The sequence below is a fragment of the Vanessa tameamea genome, chromosome 5, assembly GCF_037043105.1.
Source record: "Vanessa tameamea isolate UH-Manoa-2023 chromosome 5, ilVanTame1 primary haplotype, whole genome shotgun sequence".
Classification (NCBI taxonomy): Eukaryota; Metazoa; Arthropoda; class Insecta; order Lepidoptera; family Nymphalidae; genus Vanessa; species Vanessa tameamea.
In genome coordinates this window covers 7596071-7617110 of record NC_087313.1, presented here as the reverse complement: position 1 = coordinate 7617110, position 21040 = coordinate 7596071, and the positions used below count along the sequence as shown (strand labels likewise).

The 21040-nt window shown below is 32.3% G+C and overlaps 2 protein-coding genes across 5 annotated transcripts; one reads left to right on the top strand and one right to left on the bottom strand.

The window, feature by feature from the left end:
• The first annotated feature begins 1042 nt into the window (after positions 1 to 1042).
• Positions 1043 to 17898, top strand: LOC113392801 (serine/threonine-protein kinase mig-15). Of its 4 annotated transcripts, none has more exons than XM_026629393.2 (22): positions 1043 to 1342; positions 1524 to 1589; positions 2172 to 2379; positions 3130 to 3306; positions 4620 to 4851; positions 4966 to 5094; positions 5934 to 6164; positions 6254 to 6330; positions 6829 to 6913; positions 7109 to 7232; positions 8443 to 8463; positions 8551 to 8647; positions 9587 to 9716; positions 10116 to 10230; positions 10707 to 11645; positions 13575 to 13697; positions 15266 to 15470; positions 15551 to 15771; positions 15849 to 16039; positions 16257 to 16383; positions 16594 to 16728; positions 16824 to 17898. In XM_026629393.2, the coding sequence occupies exons 1-22, from the start codon at positions 1277 to 1279 to the stop codon at positions 17070 to 17072; spliced, it is 3948 nt and encodes a 1315-aa protein (XP_026485178.2). In that variant the 5' UTR covers positions 1043 to 1276; the 3' UTR covers positions 17073 to 17898. The 4 variants fall into 4 exon arrangements, with proteins under 4 accessions (XP_026485178.2, XP_026485177.2, XP_026485180.2 ...); XM_026629392.2 differs by having other exon boundaries at positions 15083 to 15470; XM_026629395.2 differs by lacking the exon at positions 10707 to 11645 and having other exon boundaries at positions 1045 to 1342.
• A 2606-nt stretch (positions 17899 to 20504) lies between these two features.
• On the bottom strand, positions 20505 to 21020 carry LOC113392805 (p53 and DNA damage-regulated protein 1). Its single transcript, XM_026629400.2, has one exon. The coding sequence runs from the start codon at positions 20994 to 20996 to the stop codon at positions 20595 to 20597; it is 402 nt and encodes a 133-aa protein (XP_026485185.1). The 5' UTR covers positions 20997 to 21020; the 3' UTR covers positions 20505 to 20594.
• Positions 21021 to 21040: the final 20 nt, after the last annotated feature.

The window sequence follows — 21040 nt, the reverse complement described above, 5'->3', positions numbered from 1 at the left end:
GCAACTTAAATATCATTAAGTTTTAATGCTACGTTCTAGGAAGGCTTTCCTAGAACAATATACTTTAATTAACAAACTGCCTTATTGATCTATTGAGGACTCGAGTTTTCGAACTAGGATTTGTCCTACCCTAATAAAAGTTTTTTCCCTAAAAATATTCAGTAATAACTAAATTTAGAAAAAAAGGTATACGTTAGTGATCCTTTGTGACAGATTGCCATCACATAGGACTATGAGAGTAAGATAATTGAGAGTGCATCTGTACTCATACACACATGTTCATTTTAATTTCACATATACTAGAGTTAACGTCTGTACTCTATAGCCTATATCCGTCCGATGCCGAGAAGGCAGTCGATATCCGTCTGGAGGAGATTATCACGATCATTCTAGTGGACATTTCAAATTGAATTTTGTAATAAAATAGGTATTTCAACGCTACCTACAGATTTTATAAAAAGTAGTTTATGTCCTTCACATTTCCCTCTTTATAGGTTCAGGCTATATCCATACCATAATTCATCAAAATCGGCTTAATGTCTTATTCGTAAAAAGCTAACAGACAGAAAATTCACATCAATTATTCTTAGTTTAAATTTTACTTTAGTAACACAAAGTTATGTTTAAAAATTCAAAAGTAAATTTTTTAAAGTAATATTTCGACTTAATTATTTATGTATACAAATGAATCAATTGCCTACAATATTTTACAATACAACATTCCTATTGAAGTATTCATAATTATATGAAACAATATAATATAAATCATATTACATATTAGGAATGTATTAAATATAATGAGTATATCGTGATAACTTTATTTTTTCAAATTTTGCTATTAAATTTAGGTATGTCAACAAAAACTAATTACAAAAGTTATAACTTTAACATAACGTTTTTTTATTATTACAATACGGTATTTTTATTTTTACATTAAATTTGAAATGAAGTAGTAGTTTTTCAGAAATAATTTTCGGTAGTCTATGTTTTACGATATATGTTTTGTATAATCTATAGTAGGAATTTTGATACAAATGGTAGATTGTGATTTCATACACTGGCATCCCTGCCGGGTGTGTGTGCGGCATATAAATTGTGTATCTGTAATTTACTGTAATTTTAATTGTAAACAATGTGTTTTATAAATCATTCATACGTGAAATAATAAAATCCTGGCAGTTTCTATCCCAATGTTGTAATCTAAGGGTTCTTATTTACTTTTTGTATTGATGTAAGGTTCTCGTGCTTTGTCTTCGTGTGTGACAATATACTCAAAATGGCGCATCAACTGGCACCGTCTGTAAATTGTTCATTGGACGACATTGACCTCAGTGCGCTAAAGGTAAACTCTTGAACTTTAACATTTTTGGCCATCTCTATAAATGCCTGTAAAAAGGCTACTCTTGATTAAAAAAATATATATCAGGGAGCAATGATCTCACAGGGCGTGAATCATAGTTAGGGTTCAATAAGGATTATAATTAGCTTTTATCTATACATTCCTTGTGAATGCTTGGTTTCAGGACCCGGCTGGTATATTTGAACTTATAGAAGTTGTAGGCAATGGCACCTATGGACAAGTATATAAGGTATGTATATTAATCTCAATAAATAGTAAATAATCACTAATATAATGACCACAATTCTCAAATTTATCTGACCTATAAATATAAATCAGTTAAATACATAAGTATCATCCGTAAATTGAACCTTAATGATGAAAATTATGTTACTTTTATACTTTGAACTTTACAATTTAAGAGGAGCTATTAGTGTCAATGAACAGAATTAATTTTCATCTGCCAGCCTCCAATAAAACTGACATATTCTTAAATTACTATACACTAACTAAAAATTATCTGCTAAGTACATCAAAATGTCATTGAATTGTTTTTATTGAAAATTAGTATTACTGAAATTTACCAAATTACAAATTATTTTTAAAAAAAATGAAGATTAACATTTAAACCTATCTACTTCAAAATAATGTAATCTCATACTTCTGCTATCAGTCTAGATACTACATATAATTATGATAATGGGTTATTGCTTATAAAAAATATTAATTAAAATATAAGTTTAAAAAAAAAATTACAACTTCCTATACTATTTATGTAGTAGTATTTACATTATGTTCATCAACTTTTTCATTTTATATATGTATATTATAGGGTCGGCACACAAAAACTGGACAGCTTGCTGCCATCAAAGTTATGGATGTCACACAGGATGAAGAGGAAGAGATAAAGCTTGAGATCAATGTCCTCAAAAAGTATTCTAATCACCGAAACATTGCAACTTATTATGGTGCATTTATTAAAAAGAGTCCTCCGGGAAAGGATGATCAGCTTTGGTTGGTCATGGAGTATTGTGGTGCTGGTAAGTACAATATGAACTTTAAATAAAAAAAAAACTTATTTAATTACTTAAAATTATTGGTTGACCACTTCATAAAATAATTTTTGAAATTGAGTATGTAATATACTCAATTTCAAAAATTATTTTGTTAGGGTCTGTTATGCAAAGTGTATTTCGTTTCTTAACCATAATCTCATCTAATAAAGTTAATTATAATTATCAAGCTCATTGAGAAACAGCTTGAAATAATACAGTCAGTTCAGTTTTTATTGCTTTTAATTATATGACATGGTTAACAACCTCTAACTAAACTAATAAGATGCCTGTTTAACGGCTCATGGATACAATTATTCTTTGTGATAGTTCCTTTTAATGTTGAAGAATAACTAAATAAAAATGTATCTATATTTCTTAAATTGATTTTAAAATATAAAAATTAGCAATATAGGACTCAATTGTGTAACAAAAAAAAATTTTTTATTTTGCAATTAGTATTCATTGTACTTTAATGAAGATTAACATATTTAGATGTGAATCATTTATATCTTTTTAGTACATACTTAATTGATTAAAATAACTTACTGGTGAAGTTCCTGCTTTTTTTTTCTCTATAGAAATCACAATCATCACAATTTTGTTTGTTCACTTGTAACTGACTTGAAAAATCCTCCTTATATAAAAAAGATATTCTGTCGTTTGTATGATTTGTATATAAGCTAAATTATTTTTTAATCTACTTTCACTATGTTAAAACATGGGATGTAATTTTAGGTTCAGTGACAGACTTAGTCAAATCAACCAAGGGGCAGTCATTGAAAGAAGAATGGATTTCGTATATTTGCAGGGAGATCCTAAGAGGTCTTAGCTATTTGCACTCCAATAAAGTGATACACCGTGACATTAAGGGACAGAATGTACTACTCACTGATAATGCTGAAGTTAAGCTTGGTAAGTAAAATATATATCATGTACTTTGAAATAAAAACTGCTATTGATAAGTCATCCTAACCCATATGAGTCATCATTTCAAAAAATTGTGTAAATTATTAAATAAAAACTTTGCTACATAAGTTGAAAAATAAATAATTAAAAATGATGAACACAGATATACATATTATAAATGGTAAAAAATTATGAATAATTTTATAATCTCATTTTAAACATTTTTTCTGACTAATATAAAGGTTTTAAAGAACAGCTTGAATTTGTTATATGGCTAAAAATAAATTTACATCATTAGATTATATTTTGAGTAGCTTTATATAATATAATGCATACTCATGTTTCACTTAATATATTATCTTTGGTCTGAATACCGCTGCTAATTAGTGTACATCATGCAATTTATGAACAGAACATGTATCTTGTACAATTGTGACATTTCTATAAGAACTGATTATTGCAATATGTTTCATTCATTTCATGTGAAATTGTGATAGTGAACTATTTGAACATTGATTATTAGATATTGCCTGCTAAAAGCTAAAATGACATCATTTGATATACAGTTTTAAAAAATTTGAATAACAAATTATTTTCTTATATAACATTTTAATATTTAATTACAGTTTATTGTTTATATACCAATGAGATCACCTTTTGTATATTAAAATTCAGCCAAGCGTGGTTGTGCTTACAAAACCCGAAAAGTTTCGATTGATTCGAATTTATGATACATAGTTATATAAAATAATATTTATTATGAAATAATTATTTTGAATTGAATGTCTACATTATAAGATAACCCTACTACGAGGGTATATAAAGAAACACTCAAAAACCTTTTATTTTTTTAGTGAAAATTTGGCCGTTATTATATTGTATATTAAATCAACCTTTTATGTTCCTTTCCTGTTCTCAATTTGTTTATATACTACTAGTTGTCACCTGTGGCTTCGCTCTCGTTTTAGCGGTGGGTAGCCAAGTGTTTTGCATAAAAAACCATGGAGTTCAAGCTTGTTAAATATCAAAATTCATCAAATTCTGTGTTTTGGCTGTGAAAGACAAATAAAGATAATTTTGTAATATTATTTACACATTGTATTTATAATATTATTACACACTTTTGTACATATGTTGGGTATCAGTTTTTGTTTATGAATGAATTTTATTTATACTTTTTGCATTAAGTTCAGCATAACTTAAATATGGTTCCATCTCAATTTTTTATTATTAGACATTGTTAAGTTTTTATTTGAAGCTATCCTTGAGGGAAAATTTTAAATATTTTTTGTGATAATAATTTTTTTTTCTTCTCGTAGTTGACTTTGGAGTATCTGCACAACTCGATAGGACAATCGGCAGGAGAAATACATTCATCGGTACTCCATATTGGATGGCGCCGGAAGTGATCGCATGTGACGAGAACCCCGAGGCTACGTACGATAATCGCTCTGACCTCTGGTCTCTCGGTATCACTGCACTTGAGATGGCTGAGAGTCAACCACCTCTATGCGATCTTCATCCTATGAGAGCTCTTTTCCTCATTCCAAGGTAGTTATTTATAATTTATTGCTTTCCATTGATTTTATAATATTGTACTTATATAAGTCGTAAAATTTAATATTTTTATACAACGAATCTATAACAAGATAATATTTTTTTTAGAAACCCACCACCACGCTTAAAGTCAAAGAAGTGGGCAAAAAAATTTCATAGTTTTATTGAGACTGTACTTGTAAAAGACTACCATCAACGTCCTTATACCGAGCAACTCCTCAAGCATTCATTCATAAGGTGAGTATTATCTAGAAGAAAGTATTTAAAGATAAAATAAAAAACACTGCTTTTTCTATTTATAACTTTTTCTATATATTGAATGTCAATATTGTTCATCTTAACTTATTGAAGGAACATATAAACAATTTTTACTTTATTTTGTCGTAAATAAAAAAATAAAATAAGAAGTTTCATTAAAATTATCTGTAAATTAATAGAAAGTTGGAACATTAATCAAAATTAAAAATATCATGATCTACCAAGGTACGAATTGAGTTATATATCGGTTTAAAGACATTTATTTCTCATAAAGAACACAAAAGTTCACTCATAATAAGAAATTACAATAATTTTGCTTGAGGGTACATTTAAAAGTCTGCCTTATGAATTATATACAGTAAAATAAAATGTTGCGGGTAGTTATGTTACACAAACATGTTTAGGTAGGGGTTACATTAACTTATAAATTATTTTGCACATATTCCATTACACGATTTTTGAATATAGGAAAACTCTTGCTATTAATGATTAAGTCTGATTATTTATTATAAATTTGAACTCCTTCAAATAAAATGTTTTTCTTTCCATAGTTGGTTCTGGTTTTTGGAAGTTCTAGTTTATTACATTTTCTAGTGTGGTATGTATGTGTTTTTTTATGAAAGTGTAATTGTGAATGTGTTTTATTTGTTATTATTTGTATGTTAAATTTATCCTTTATTTTTTATATTTCGTTAGTTATCTTATTAAATTTTTCAAGGTAATCTCAGACAAATCTGTAGGAGAGTTGCGCGGATTAGACTCCTAATCTAAATCAAAAGATTACATTCATATAAATTATGGTTTTCTATTTCTCACAGAGATCAACCGACGGAGAGGCAGGTGAGGATACAACTAAAAGACCACATAGATAGATGCAAGAAGAGAAAGCAGGACAATTCCGTGCGGGAGGACTACAAGTACTCGGGCTCGGAGGGGGAGGAGGAGGACAACGCGGTGGCGGGCGAGCCTTCGTCCATCGTGCACAACGCCGCCGCGCACCAGGGCGGAGACACGCTGCGCAGGAACTTCCAGCAGATACAGGAGGGCCGGTCGGTGTCGCTTGAGCTATGTGCTATCCTTAAGTTACATATTATATCGATAAAATTCATTCATACTCAGCTTTAATTTTATTTTTTAGCGCTGCTGCAGAAGCGCATCAACCTCAACCGCCGCCTAAACGCAACAGCAAACGTGAAGAACGTGAGGAAATACCAGGTAGGTGTCATACTCTCAATATGATGCTGTTTAAGCCATATGAACCCCAACAATCACTTAGGTCAATTTGATCTTGTTAATGGAATTTTCCAATGGAAGGAGAAATAAGGTAAGAGATAAACAAAGCTTTGATATATGTACATTGTACTTTTTCCATGCGATTTACAAGAGTAAGACACAATTTTTAGTATCATTGTAATCGAGTTATCCATTAATATCTATCAAAAAGTTTTGTTTATGAATAAAAAACCAAATAAATAATTAAAAATGTATCATTAGTTAATTAACACATAGATATTTACAATATTATTGAATGATTGAGTTGAATCTTTTATCCCGACTTGTTAAAATCTTGTCATCTCCTAATAAATGACATTCACAGTCAAAGTTGTTTATTTGCCTTATTATCCTTCAATTGGATTAGACTATATATTTTGTATATGTAATGAAAGCTACTAGACAAATAACTATTTTTTTTCATTTTTTACTTTGCAATAGAACCTGGCCCGCCAGCGCGGCCAACCATTCCACAAAGACTGATTGTTGTGCCAGACCCACAGGCACAACAGCCAAATAGATATAGGTAATTATTAAAGCAATGTACGTTATGTTATATTTATTTTAGTTATATTAACAATTCAAATATTTCAAAAAATACATCTCAATTTACTATGATTTCCCAAAAATGTTCATTGGTATTACGTCACAAACAAAGCAACAAAATAGTTATAAGTTTTCGTCCAGAAGCTTTAACAGTAGAATGAACTCTGGCGCGCAGGCCACTGCCGCCGACGCCGAAGTCCTCGGGTTCGTCTAACAGCTCGGGCTCCAACAACGGCACCCCGCCCGCAGGCGGCCCGCAGCCTCCGCAGCGCGGCTCTCATCACATATTCAAGCCCATGGTACGTCCCGTTTTACAACTAGTCAATCAGCTATTGTCTGAATTTTTTTTATTATTTTTTCGGCGTCTATAACTATTTATACATATCGATTTGAGTTGTTAGTTATTTGATATTTTTCTTTAGTTTTAATAATTAGCATTTTATGAAAGTTTAATTGTGTTTGTAAAAATTTTATAGTTTTTACAAATACAATTAAATGCTATCTGGTCATGATTGATAACATAAACTTAATTAATTATATGTAGAGCTATAACAGTTAAAATAATTAATTGTTTTAAGCATATTTTAGTGGTCTAAAATACCTAACATAGAATTGACGACACAGGATCCAGATTAACTTTATACATCTTTCTTTAAAGAAATTAAAATATACATAACATGAAAATTAAAAATTTAAGTTTAGTGATTGGGCTTCTTGGCAATTATAGGGGTAGAAATCAATTATATGAACTATATATTAAGAGGCATTGAAATCATGAGACTATCTTTGTGGAACATGTAAAGCACTATTCGATAACTTTCAAATTAGTTTGTACTAAATTTATTTATATAAGAAATAACAATCTTAAGTTCAGATGGTAAAATAAAGACTATATGGTAATTATTTTACCATCTGAACTTACTGAATTAAAATTATATTGTAAACCTAAGAAGAAAATTCAACACTAGCATGAGTATTCAAAAGTGGGTAATTTTGCCTGTCAAAATTCTTCTTGTCTATTATTGTTCCTTATTTAATTTACAATCTAACTTAAAATCTCATCGCATAAAGTTTGATTTATATTCAAGTAAAATTTAAACATAAATATCTTCTTTAAAATGTATGTTTAATATTTTATACCAATGTATATAGATTTTATTTTTGCTTTTGCAGCATATTACTAATTTTTTTTTTTTTGTTATTTTATCTTAAATCGGAGTATAATGTATACCTACTAGTAACACAATTAATAAAAAATAACTTTTCGAGTTTTCATTATTATATGAATATTTTTTTCTGTAAAATTTAATAAAGAAATTTTATCTGAGCAATATAATGAGAAAATTAAGAAGAAACGTGTATTTTTAATATGAAACAAAATCATTAATGAAATGTAATGCATGTTCTTTCGCCTTTTTATCATATTTGTGAACTTTTTATTTTATTAGCTTGTGTTTTTGTTTTCATGTCACGCTGTTTTTCTTTGCACATCCGATAAATTGACTGCAGCTTCCACCTCGAAGGCCAGAGGTAGGTTTATATTTGCTGCTTCGAATAAATTACAAAAGTGTAATTTATAATATAATCGATAGTGACGATTCTATGATGTATTTTCAGGACTTAGATAAGTTAGCAGCGCAGCTAAACGAGCTCGGCGTAGTTTCGGGCAATGAACCACCAAATCGACCCCCGCGAGCACCAACTAACGGCCAAGGTCAGTCTTTTATAGAACAGATACAAACAACCTCTTAGAATTTAGATACAGCATAAAGATAGCGAAAAAAAATATAATAATTAAAATAAGATAATATTTGTTATAATTTAACGGGGAGGAACACGCCTTCGTGTATGATTAGCACAAACACACAGCTACACCGTCGCATTATGAATATAAAAAACGAATAACAAGTGTTCGAAAAAAAATATTTTAAACTCAGTAATAAAAAAGTATATTCATTATCATCATATTATTTTTAACACATCTGAGCATGCTCATAAGTTGATATTAGACATGGTTAGACAAAGTTATGTTATATTAAATCTTTGCAACATATTTGCTAAAGAAATTCATTTTAAAATGAAAAATCGTACGAAAAATCTTATTGGAAAGAGATTTTATTCAATTTTAATATTCTATTTTTTTGTAAGCAGCAGGAATTGTACTTTAAAAAATTATACTTACTTACCAATGCATTTTTATCTGTTTGTATTTGCTGTGTAAGTATAACCTACCTTAAAAAATATATGTATACTTTTTTTTTCAAACTGTAAAATAATACATTTAGCTCGTTTCACAGTATTCATACCACCACTTCATAACATACATATATAATTGTATTTAACTAAAGAGTAATTACTGATTTTCTTGCCGGTTCTTCTCGGTAGAATCTACATTCCGAACCGATGGTAGCTTCACTTAATATAGTTTGTTAAATGACGATTCAAAAGTGCTTGTAAAAGCCTACTTGAATAAAGTATATTTTGATTTTGACTTGCGCCTCACCCGAACCGGCGAAGACCGGCGTGCGTTCTAGTAGCGTGCGCGTGCACGTGCACGTGCGCGTGCGCGTGCTGCGAGCCGTTCGAAGCGGTCCATACCGGCCACAGGCATGTCGAGGACACCAATAATCTGACGTAGCGCGCCCCCCCCCAGGCCCGCCCGTGGAGCGCGCCGCGCCCGAGCCCACGTTCGAGGAGTCGGACAGCGACAGCGAGGCGGAGGAGAGCGGCGGCCGCGTGCGCAACGACGGCACGCTGCTGGCCAGCGACCCGCCCAAGCCGCTGTGAGCACCACACGCCACTCACTCGTACACGCGTGCCTTTCGAATTAACCAATTGTCATCACTCGGCTATAGGTCATCCGGTTAATTTTTCATTCGTTGTATCATACGGACCGAGTGGCCGTCGGAACGAAGGTATCGAAAGTTTCTTCGAAATCAATGAGACGACCAAACATACGAATTTCATCGATGTCATCGTTTCGCTTTGAGTGTAATTTCTTTATTTATCTTAGACGTAAATTTAATTTGTACCTCATCCTAGATGACGTAGCAAACGACTAATCTCACGTTTTCCTTTCTTTTCTTTTATGTTGCGCATTATTTTAATTTCGCCCTCCATCTACTCCCCTTGGTTCGCTCCCCTTTGTTTCGGTTGCCCGTCAGTCCCGAGTTCTGCTACAGGCCGGGCCTGAGCGCGGTGTCGGAGGACGGCTGCGGCGGCTGCGCGCCCACGCGCCCGCTGCCGCCCACGCCCGACGACGACGACCCGCACGCCGACCGCACGCTCGTCAAGCGGGTGAGTGCCGCCCAGTGTGTGTCGGTGTTCTGTGTTAACTATTTGCATACTAGACTAAGGCGGTCGAAAAGGAAAATGTTCATTTCGTGCTTGCATATTCGTATATTCCTTGCGGTCGACTGATTCCTACCCGCGTGAGTTGCGAATCATATATGAATAAACATTTTCGTTTTGGACCACGAGGATCAATCAATAACGGTTTGTAAATGATCAATGTGTTATGTTAATTTTTGCAATATCTTATTGTTTTCGTTTGAATAATTTGTATTGCTTGGTCCCATTTAATTTCTGACCATGAATATTCTCACCTAACGTGTGAGCGTTAGTCTCAGTGATGGTGGGGTCTTGCATTTACCATATCTCACGCCAAAGTAAGATTGGTGAGCGATTACGAATACTATTAGAATTGTAATACATATCTTTGTTCTCTTTATTTATGTGCACTTTTTATACTGAACATGTTCGGAAAACATCAGAGGGAGAATGAAAACGATAAAAGACAGTCGGACATCGATGAAGCCGTTCTGCTAAAGGATTGGGACTTTGCCAGATTTTTTCCTTCGAAAAATACTGACGTCAAAGAAGAAAAGCAAGATCCGACAAAAGAGTCTGAACTCAAACGCGCGCAACTCCAACGCCAATCTCGTATTGAAATGGAAGATGCGTGGGTTAAATACAAAGCTATTGCGACACCGCCCTCCCGCCACAAACAGTTGTTCCAAAAACCGGTCGACAAAACTACTCAAGAAAAGTTATCTGACATACTTAAGTACAAGAAGGAGCAAGATGCCGACCTGAATGCCCCAAACAGGTTCTTCAGAGGATTCAGAAGAGAGAACTCTGACTTGTTCCCACTGTCCAGCACACGACATTCTGCTATCTACTATCCGAAACATGAAGCTCAAATTGGAGCTAGCAAACAACTGAGATCTAGCGGAATATTCAATCACTCGCGTAAACAATCCAACAAACCCCAGGCATCAGGGGAACCGATTCTGACAGACTTTATTAAAATGAACGACAGTTTAAAGAGAGCCCAAAAAAACCACTCAAAGATATGCGATAAAATATCTCCAGAGAAGAAAGTTACCGCAAACAACCCGATAGACGCTCTGAAGAGTGTCGCGGTGCTCATCAGGCAGGACAACGAAAGAAACAGTACGAGTCGCCAGAGCAGCGTGAACAGCGACTCGCCGGCCACGAGTATCTGTTTCACGAGCAGCGCCTCGTTCGAGAAGGGCACGCCCGACCTCACCGCCGACACGCTGCGGGGCGGCGACTCCGATGCCAAAAGCGTCGTCAGACCCCGCAGAGAAAAGACGGAATCCGATATTATATTCAGAAGGAATTCGCAATTAAACCGGCACACAGACATTATATCGAGTGGGCAGGAAGCGGTAATCGCACAGGATCAGGTAATTCACACTGCTCGGGATAGTTTGATTAATATATTTTTACTTACGTTTGGTATGAGGGTTCTAATCTATGATTATCTAACATAGTTGTATTGAACTAACCTGTCGATGCTGTATTGTATCATAAAGTCCCTTAAGTGATTGTGTAGCTATCGGTGTGGACTGTGGTGGATCGAATGATTTGTGTGGGAATGGTCGAACTGAAAGCGTTTTAATTAAATATCTATACTAAAAATATATATTTATGAATGTTTGTAATAGTTTGATGAAAATATTTTAGTATTTACTGTTTATTTGCTCACACGTCTTACATTTTGGCGTGACAGATTATTTTACGTATCTGTTATAGTAGTTTAGTTTAATATGAGATGTAGGTACATTGACTGTAGAAAAATACTCAATGGTTACGTAGATTGGTTATTCGTATATTCGATAAGTAGCTAGTTTCTTCTTACTAAACTAACTAACTTTGATATTTTGTACTCACAAACTAATCATTAATTAATTTACATCTGTGCGCGAATACCGACTTCCTGCCAAGATACGCAAAGCGTCCTCAGTCGATGAATTAAGTAAATTGTGCCATAAACAGTTTAAATTTAACAATATCAGGAATGACCGCCTAACGACTTCTCACCGAAGCTGACAAGAATATTCAACGTCTGTTTTGTGAATGTGTTTTTATTTACATGCATGTTTTTACGCTGCCGTGTTTGTGTTTGTCACGCTATGCTGTTGCAACGTTAAAACAATAACTAGCAGATACACGGACACCGTGACACTAGCCTGGATCTCTTTGGTAATACAATTGTTTAAAAAAAAAACTAACTATAAGTACATTGAGAATTAGTTATTTATTGGATATTTATATTGTTGTTAATGTAAAGCTATTGTCGCGGTGTCATTATCACACGTAAGTATAACATTGGGATCCGCCAATTATATTTTTTTAACATAACAATCTTAATTTTTATATTTATGAAATGGCGAAGTTGATTGTGAATATAATTTTTTGTAACAACTTGTAACGAGATCAGCTTCGATTTACGTTAATAAGTGAGCCAACAAAATTTAAAAACAATTTTCCAATAAATGACTTACAGAAATCTCCAACTATGTTAAGTTATGTATAATTTAGTCTACCAAATTTTCCGCGGCGAAATTTATATTTTAATGGAATTGCAACAGACGTTTAACCGTATTGACTTATTACTTTGTTAGGCTTACATTTGTGCAATTAAAAAAGTATTATTTAACTAAAAAACGCGGTCGTTCGGAAAGAGATGTCCCGTTTCATCCAAAATATAATGTTATATTTGTTTGTTAAATATTCTGGATTAATTCAATTCCGCTTAATTTATGCTAACATTTCATAGAAGGATATAATCACGTTTGTGACAAACATGTGTCGGGAATATTATTGTGGAATCAATTCAGACATGTTTTTTAGGATTATATCTTACTATCGCACTGTGAGTAAACCATATTGCAGTTGAAAAAAAAAGGATCAATTATTATCTCATAAAAGCGTTAGCCATATGATTTCATTTGTTCTGTTATCGTTAACTAAATGTAAATATAAATAATGGTTCTATATGATAATTTCGTAGACATTCTCAAGACATTTAATAAAAGTGAACGCCATCAAGCAGCTGCATCGGAACGTGGCTAATAGTAGTTACAAATAATCAATGCCCTTAATAGTGTCGTAAACTTAATAAATATTTAGACCTTCAGTAATTGGTGATTTCGAAAGTAAAATTGTATACAAAATTATTATTGGCTTAACTTTTTTACGCTTATGACAACAAAAAGTACCTTCTTAAATTCTTTAAATTATTTACTTAAATATATCTTAACGATGAACACGTAGCATTATTTACATGAAAAACTAAAAAGTTACGTGATGCGAATTTGAAATGCACCCAGGGTCGTTCGAGCGGCAACAACGAAGGCAATGGTTCGCGTACCAGCTCTGTGCTGCCCGACCTACTGAGCCAGGCGGGTCAGCCCACGACTCCACCACGCCACGACAAATCCACCAGCGAAGAGGTAATATCTCCAAATAATCCGACCAGCTATTTGTAAAATTACTTATATATATATATCTAGCATACCATCTCGAAATAGCCTCATAATAATAAAATTACTGCCTACAAGTCAAAACCCTTATATAGAGGCAAATTATTATATTAGTATATTGCGGACATTTATGCCAATTCACTACTTAGAACAGATACCCATTTCACTAAATCTGTGCTTTATGTTAAAGTTTTTGTGTGTAACATCTCGCGATTTTCATATTTATTTATGATACGGGGCTCCCAACATTATTTCGTAAGAGGTGCTTGCTTAACAAGAATTAACATTGATAAAATGTCGCTAATATCATAAATATTATACCTATATAAAACTAACCTCAAAAACGAGTTACAGGCGAAAGTTATAATAAAAATTTTAAATGTAAAAAAATAAATGAATGTCAGTAACAAATTTCTTAAATACATAAATAAGTGTTAGGAGTCCCTGTCCTAGCAACATGTGGTGCCAAGCTTTTAGTATATAGTATTAATGTGATAATGGTTGTCAATCATGCAAACACCCTGGAGCTACGGTCCGCGACCGGTTTGCAGACTGCTGTTATCACTACGTAAGTACGAACCGTATAGCAACAAGAATGCTTCAAACAGCATATCATAGAATGTTGTTAAAATAAACATCTCACTTCTTCTCTATGTATGCATACTATAGAAAGCTTCCATGTGTATTCATCTGCTAGATCATGTCTTTAGCCTTGAAGGTAGTTCGAAGAAATATTGAGCCAGCTTAATAACCGCAAGAGCAGTGGTACGATGGGGCCAGTTGATGAATTACAGAAATATTATTATTAGTCTGACCTTAAAATATATTTTAATGATTACAAGTATGACCACAGTATTAAAGATAAATCTTAAAGTAACTAAGATTTTATTAGAGCAATTACCTTATCCACTTTAAGTATTGAGAAAATTACTAGTAGAATTATTCGAATTAAATTTTTTTACGAAACAACCTCCATTCTTTCAAATTATTTCCTGATCATACTGAATGCTATAAAATCTTATTGAATGTGTCACAACATCAAAATCATATTAAATGTAAACACGTTGACAACATTTCATCTGAACAATTTTAATCATTGCCTGCTACACATTACTATATACCTCTATATTCTGGTTCGTCAAACATGTTTTGTAGATATTAGCAACGCTGCAAATAACTTTCCGATCATTGAGATGATAACTAATAAATGGGAGGTGGATTTTTTGACTAACCAAAAACATAAAATTTCGGATGTAAAACCAAAATAAAAAATATATGTACATTTCAAAAAAGTAAATCTATCATTATTTTGCTATGTTTATTTAAGTTTTAATTCAGTGTATTTTCTTTTCCAGTATAGGCAAGCCATTGCAGGAGGCACACCTGCTCCTCACCATCATCACCACCCACTCCCATCCTCTGTCCAGTCTACTCCTTCGAAATCTTTCGTATCGGGTGCCGCTTCTCCACACCCTCTTCAGCATTCTCCCTCGAACTCCTCTGTGGGTTCCCATCAACAGTTCCTCCCCTTGCAACAGAAGCAGCGTTCGTTCCTCACGTTCGGCTTCGGCGCGGGATCGACAGGCAGCGGCGGGACGGGCGGCTCGGGCAACGCTTCCCGTCGGGAGAGTCACGTAAACGTCAACGTTACGCCCACGGGCCACGATCTGTCGTCCGATACGCCAGAAATACGGAAATACAAGAAGAGATTCAATTCTGAGATTCTATGCGCAGCGCTGTGGGGTATGTCCCAAAACTTACTTATGTCTAATTTTAATGTTTCATTCACTTTGGCAATTACATTGTTTATGTATCTACTACAGGAGTCAATCTGCTAATTGGAACGGAAAACGGTTTGATGTTACTCGATCGTTCTGGTCAAGGAAAAGTATATCAATTGATCTCAAGACGCCGCTTCCAGCAAATGGAAGTGTTAGAAGGACAAAATATTCTTATAACTGTATCTGGAAAGAAGAATCGCGTACGCGTGTACTATTTGAGCTGGTTGAAATCAAAGATTTTACGCACTGATGGCTTAAGTGATGTCAGTACTTTTGATTTTTTTTTTTAATTTAATCTTTCAAATGTTTCCAAATCTATTATTTTTTTTTATTTTTGTAGCAAGTCGAAAGAAGAAATGGTTGGATAAACGTTGGAGAATTACAGGGTGCAGTTCACTTCCGTATAGTCAAGTATGAGCGGATCAAGTTCCTCGTCATTGCTCTTAAAGATTCTATCGAGATTTACGCGTGGGCTCCAAAACCATATCACAAATTTATGGCCTTCAAAAGTTTTGGAGAATTGCAACATAGGTATAAATATTATACTTCTTAAATCTTAGTAGATATTCGGAACTGAAAATTGTACTAATTATTATAATGGATTAAATTTTTTTTATGGAATTACATATTATATGGAATTATATATATACACTTACATATTTTGATAAATATTTATCAAAATATGTAAGTGAAATAAGTTTATGTAAAATTGTTAAGACAATCTGTTTAAATTTAAAAGTATTTCCAGGCCTTTATTAGTTGATTTAACTATTGAAGAAGGTACAAGACTGAAAGTAATCTATGGTTCAGCGGATGGTTTCCATGCTGTTGATCTCGATACTGCTAGTGTATATGACATTTATATACCGAAACATGTAAGTGATAATACATTAAAAATAATCACTAGTATACTGTGTCGAAATTTACTTTTGCACAAATTCTTCTAATTATTTTATCTATGGCTCAAAAACATACTTTGGTCTCTTAATATGACTATACTTCGAGTAATTTACCCCCATTCGTTTATTGTAAACACTAAAATATGTATGACGAATTGCACATGTAATATTGTTTTTTTATAACAGACACAAGGAGCGATAATTCCACATTGCATCGTTCCATTGCCTAATTCTAATGGAGTGCAGCTACTGTTATGTTATGATAATGAAGGCGTCTACGTCAACACTTATGGTAGAGTTAGCAAAAATATAGTGTTGCAGGTATGTAACTTAGTAATTCAAAATCAAATATGATGATATATAGTTTTTTATTATATTTAGAATTACTATAACAAATATTATTTATTTCATTTTAGTGGGGTGAAATGCCTACATCTGTAGCCTACATTGGTACTGGTCAAATAATGGGTTGGGGCAATAAAGCTATCGAAATTCGCTCCGTAGAGAGTGGACATCTTGACGGCGTATTTATGCACAAAAAAGCCCAACGGCTTAAATTTTTATGTGAGCGCAATGACAAAGTTTTCTTCTCGTCCGCAAAGGGTGGTTCATCTTGTCAAATATACTTTATGACGCTGAATAAACCCGGAATGGCCAATTGGTAGTGACAGGGCATGGAGGGCAAATAAACGCCCCTTTACTGTGATGCGACACTGCCCTTTGGACATGCCAGTATTTTATTAAAAAAAATCAATCATGTGCTTTGGCCATTCAGAATTCAAAGACTTGTGATAGTAACAGATTATAATGTGCTCAAAAGACAATCCACAAAACATTACAATTTACAATTTCGTATTCGAGAATCTTATCTTTTAACAATCGTGGCATTTTGTACTGAATACTGTAATTTCAATACAAGCTACTAAGGATTATATATTATTAAGCAATAACCTATAGGATTAATGTTTTGATATTGACAACTATTCATAAGTAAGTTAATATTGCTTAGGTTTTATGTTGTAGATGTTAATTTCTGTAAGAAAATGTAATTCAAATCGAACTATCAATTCATATTATGCCATATTATATTGTTTATAATGTTAAGCTAGTTGGGTGATGATTATAATAATTGGATACATGATTATGTTCATTAACAAAAATCAATGCCATGTCAGACTAATCGATATGACTATTTATTAATAACAAACTTACAAATTAAACTATTCAACTCTAGATGCTGTAAATTACTCTCATTCAATAAGGTTCTCTTAAGTAATCGGCACTTAGTCAAGTCACTGTGTATGTAATTATCACACCAAACTGCAATAATTTTATTAATGGATAAATCCTAAAAATTTGGTACTATTTATTATTTATTTGTTATGTACTATATTATTTACATGTATAAAGATGTAACTGTGCATATTGAAAATTATATATTTGATGACTTTTTATTTGAAATACCTTAGTCCAATAAAACACAAAATATGATGTTTTTTCTCTTATTTATTGCTACATACCATTAATTGTCTGATCCAGCCTCAAGAGTAAAAATTATTCCTATCTAGTAAGGAATTATTTTTTCTGAAACAATATACTTTTTCGTTAAAAATAAAATAATTTATTTCTAACAAACTACACATTGTCACCTAACCAACAAAATAGTGTCCGTTATACATAAAACTTTTCAGAGTAATGGAAGGAAATTTCATGGAAGGTTTTAGTAATTAGTGAAATATAAACATTTAATTATTGATGGACTAAGGATTAGATGCTTTTTACACTGTTTTTTTTTTAAAGGTATTTTGAGTCAAACAAAAAATTATACTAAAGTTTAGTCTGTTATTAATAGAATCTATTGAAAATAAATCCTAATTAAATATACAAGTCAGTGTGGTTTGGATTCTCTTTTTACTCATAAGAATGTATTAAGAGTTGTAAGTTATTTCTGTAAACACAAAAAAGAGCTAATTTCTATTCTTAATCTTTTTTATAAGAAAAAAAAGAAAATAAAACCCAATCTAAATGCACAATATGAAGTTATGCTTGCATAACTTCATGTTATTTCTACAAAACTACATCGTTAACCGAATACATACTTATGCGATTATAATTTATTTTATTTTTTTAAAATTACATATCAGCACTGAAACGCAACGCCATTGGCATTCGCGCCGAGCACTCACAAAAGGGGGGTATGTATAGTTCATCGTCGCGTGCCACACTCAATATACCCATTCTACATAGATGTACTGTGATTGTATACATATCTGTGGGAACATAAAGTAAAGTACTGCTGTTCGTTTTAATCTGAAGTGTCTATCTAGACACGCGGTAGCGTGTCAGACAAGTTCAAGTAACAGAACTGGCGAGCAGCACCGTGTGTAATATTACACGAACCATTTGGAGCCACTTTTGACCTCATAACTCAAAAACTTGTCAAAATATCAAATGCTCATATATTGAGACTCGCGAGATACATATGTGTTCCAAATTTCATAAACGCATCTCAAACGGTTATTTAGATATTAACGTCTAAAAATCGTCATTTTTATCACTGACTGACCTATAGGTCAAAACTATAACCTACTTCCAGGTGACCTAGAAAGTTGAAATTTGGCATGCAGGTAGGTAATTAGACCAATACAAAGAAAAAATCTGAAACTGGAATTTTTTTATCATTTTATTATAATTTTTCATTTTATTGGGTCTATTAGGAACACTTATATACTGAGTTCTTGTAATAACTATAAAAAAATATGTAAGAACCAGTAATCAAAACTTGACTAGTTCTCATATACAAATTATATTATAGCCTTCGCAAGTTCTAAGCCTGCTACAAATGAATTATAAACACAAATTAAGCACGCAAAAATTCAACGGTACTTGTCTAGATATGAACTCGCAATATCTGGTTAAGATTCACGTTTTCTAGTGACTGGACCATCGCAGTACTTAATGTACGTTAATACTAACTAAGCAATACTGAGCTGTCCTCCATTCTTCTTAGATGTTCTGAGTTATAATTTGTTATTATAAACACAAACTACAATTTGTGTACACAAACTACAATTTGTGTACACAAACTACAATTTGTGTACACAAACTACAATTTGTGTTTATGAACATATAAGAAGTAGCCAAGACAGACCTTAGGCAACAATACATTATCCTAAGTTATAAGAAGAAATTATATTTTATGTAGTTATAAATAAATTTCAGGAAGGACTATTGAACTTGGCACCCATTTAGATCTCACTTCTTTTGTCGTTGAACTCAACAACCAAGGTATATATCATAATATTGGACTTGGCTCTTATTTTTACATTTATGTTTTTGATGGGATATATCTATTTGAACTTACCTTTTATTTATATACTTTTAGTTATAAAAAATATAGTCTTCTGATCACAATACAATTTAACCAACTTCACAAAAAGGAAGTTATTAATTTGATTCTATTCTTTTATAATTGAGCTCAAAACCTTGCATTTATTAATTAATTTTACTTACCATAAATCTTATATAAAAAAAACATTAGTGTCCTTAATTTATTTTATTTATATATTAAACTTATAATTTAGTTTCTACTATACACTATCAGTGTCCTTGAAGCTTAGAGAAATGTATATGTTTGTGTGTATAACATCACATTATTATTTCAGTAATTTATTAGCATATAATTTTTTTCTATATAATTCAAAATAACTCCCTCCATAAAAATATACAGAATAAATAATGTAATAGCATCATGATGCTTTATATGTATTGACTCGACTATTAGTCATTGTGATAATATACACATAAATATGACAAAAATCGACAAGGGGCAATTTGAATGAACACTCTTAGTTTGAAACATTAGATATTCAAATAAAATCACTTCATTTAATTCTAATTAAAACAATAATATGATTTATTAATTTTCAAAGTTACAGGTAAGACATTACAGGTCTTCAGGGAAAAAAATGATTTTATTAATTAATTATTCATCAAACCAATGCAAAATATAAACGAGGTAATTTTGGAAAAATACATTTTACATAAATATATTTGTATCCCTAGTTGGTAAAGGTCAAAGTCCTCAGATCTCAAGTAAAATGTTTGGATTCCTTATGATTTGTTGCACCTGTTTATTAGTTACTTCAAATCAATTCATAATTTTAATCAAACAAACCATAATTCTATTACGATTTACATGAAAATAGTCCAGCTCTTGATAAGCCTTCGGTTTCCTTATCACTAATTGGGACTAACATCAAACTTGGTACTGGAGGCTGCATTTCCAAATCTCTTAAGCTATTAACTTTTACTTTAAGGTTACTACGTAATTTATTAATGTCTACATCTAGCTGTTTTTGATCAGACTCTAATAATGTTATTGTGCTCTCGACATTATGTTTTACAAGTATAGAGCCAACAGTCACCCAACATTTTAATTGCGAAGACTTTGAAAGATCTCTTATGGCTTCGCGGTTCTGATTTCTTCTTTTATCTAACATTATGATTTCGCGTTTGTCATTAATGATTTCTTCTGCTAATTTTTCAACTGCAACGAGGTATTTCAAAGTCTTGCCTTGATCGTCCATTTTAATAATATTATTTAATATTTATACAAATAACAGACCATTAA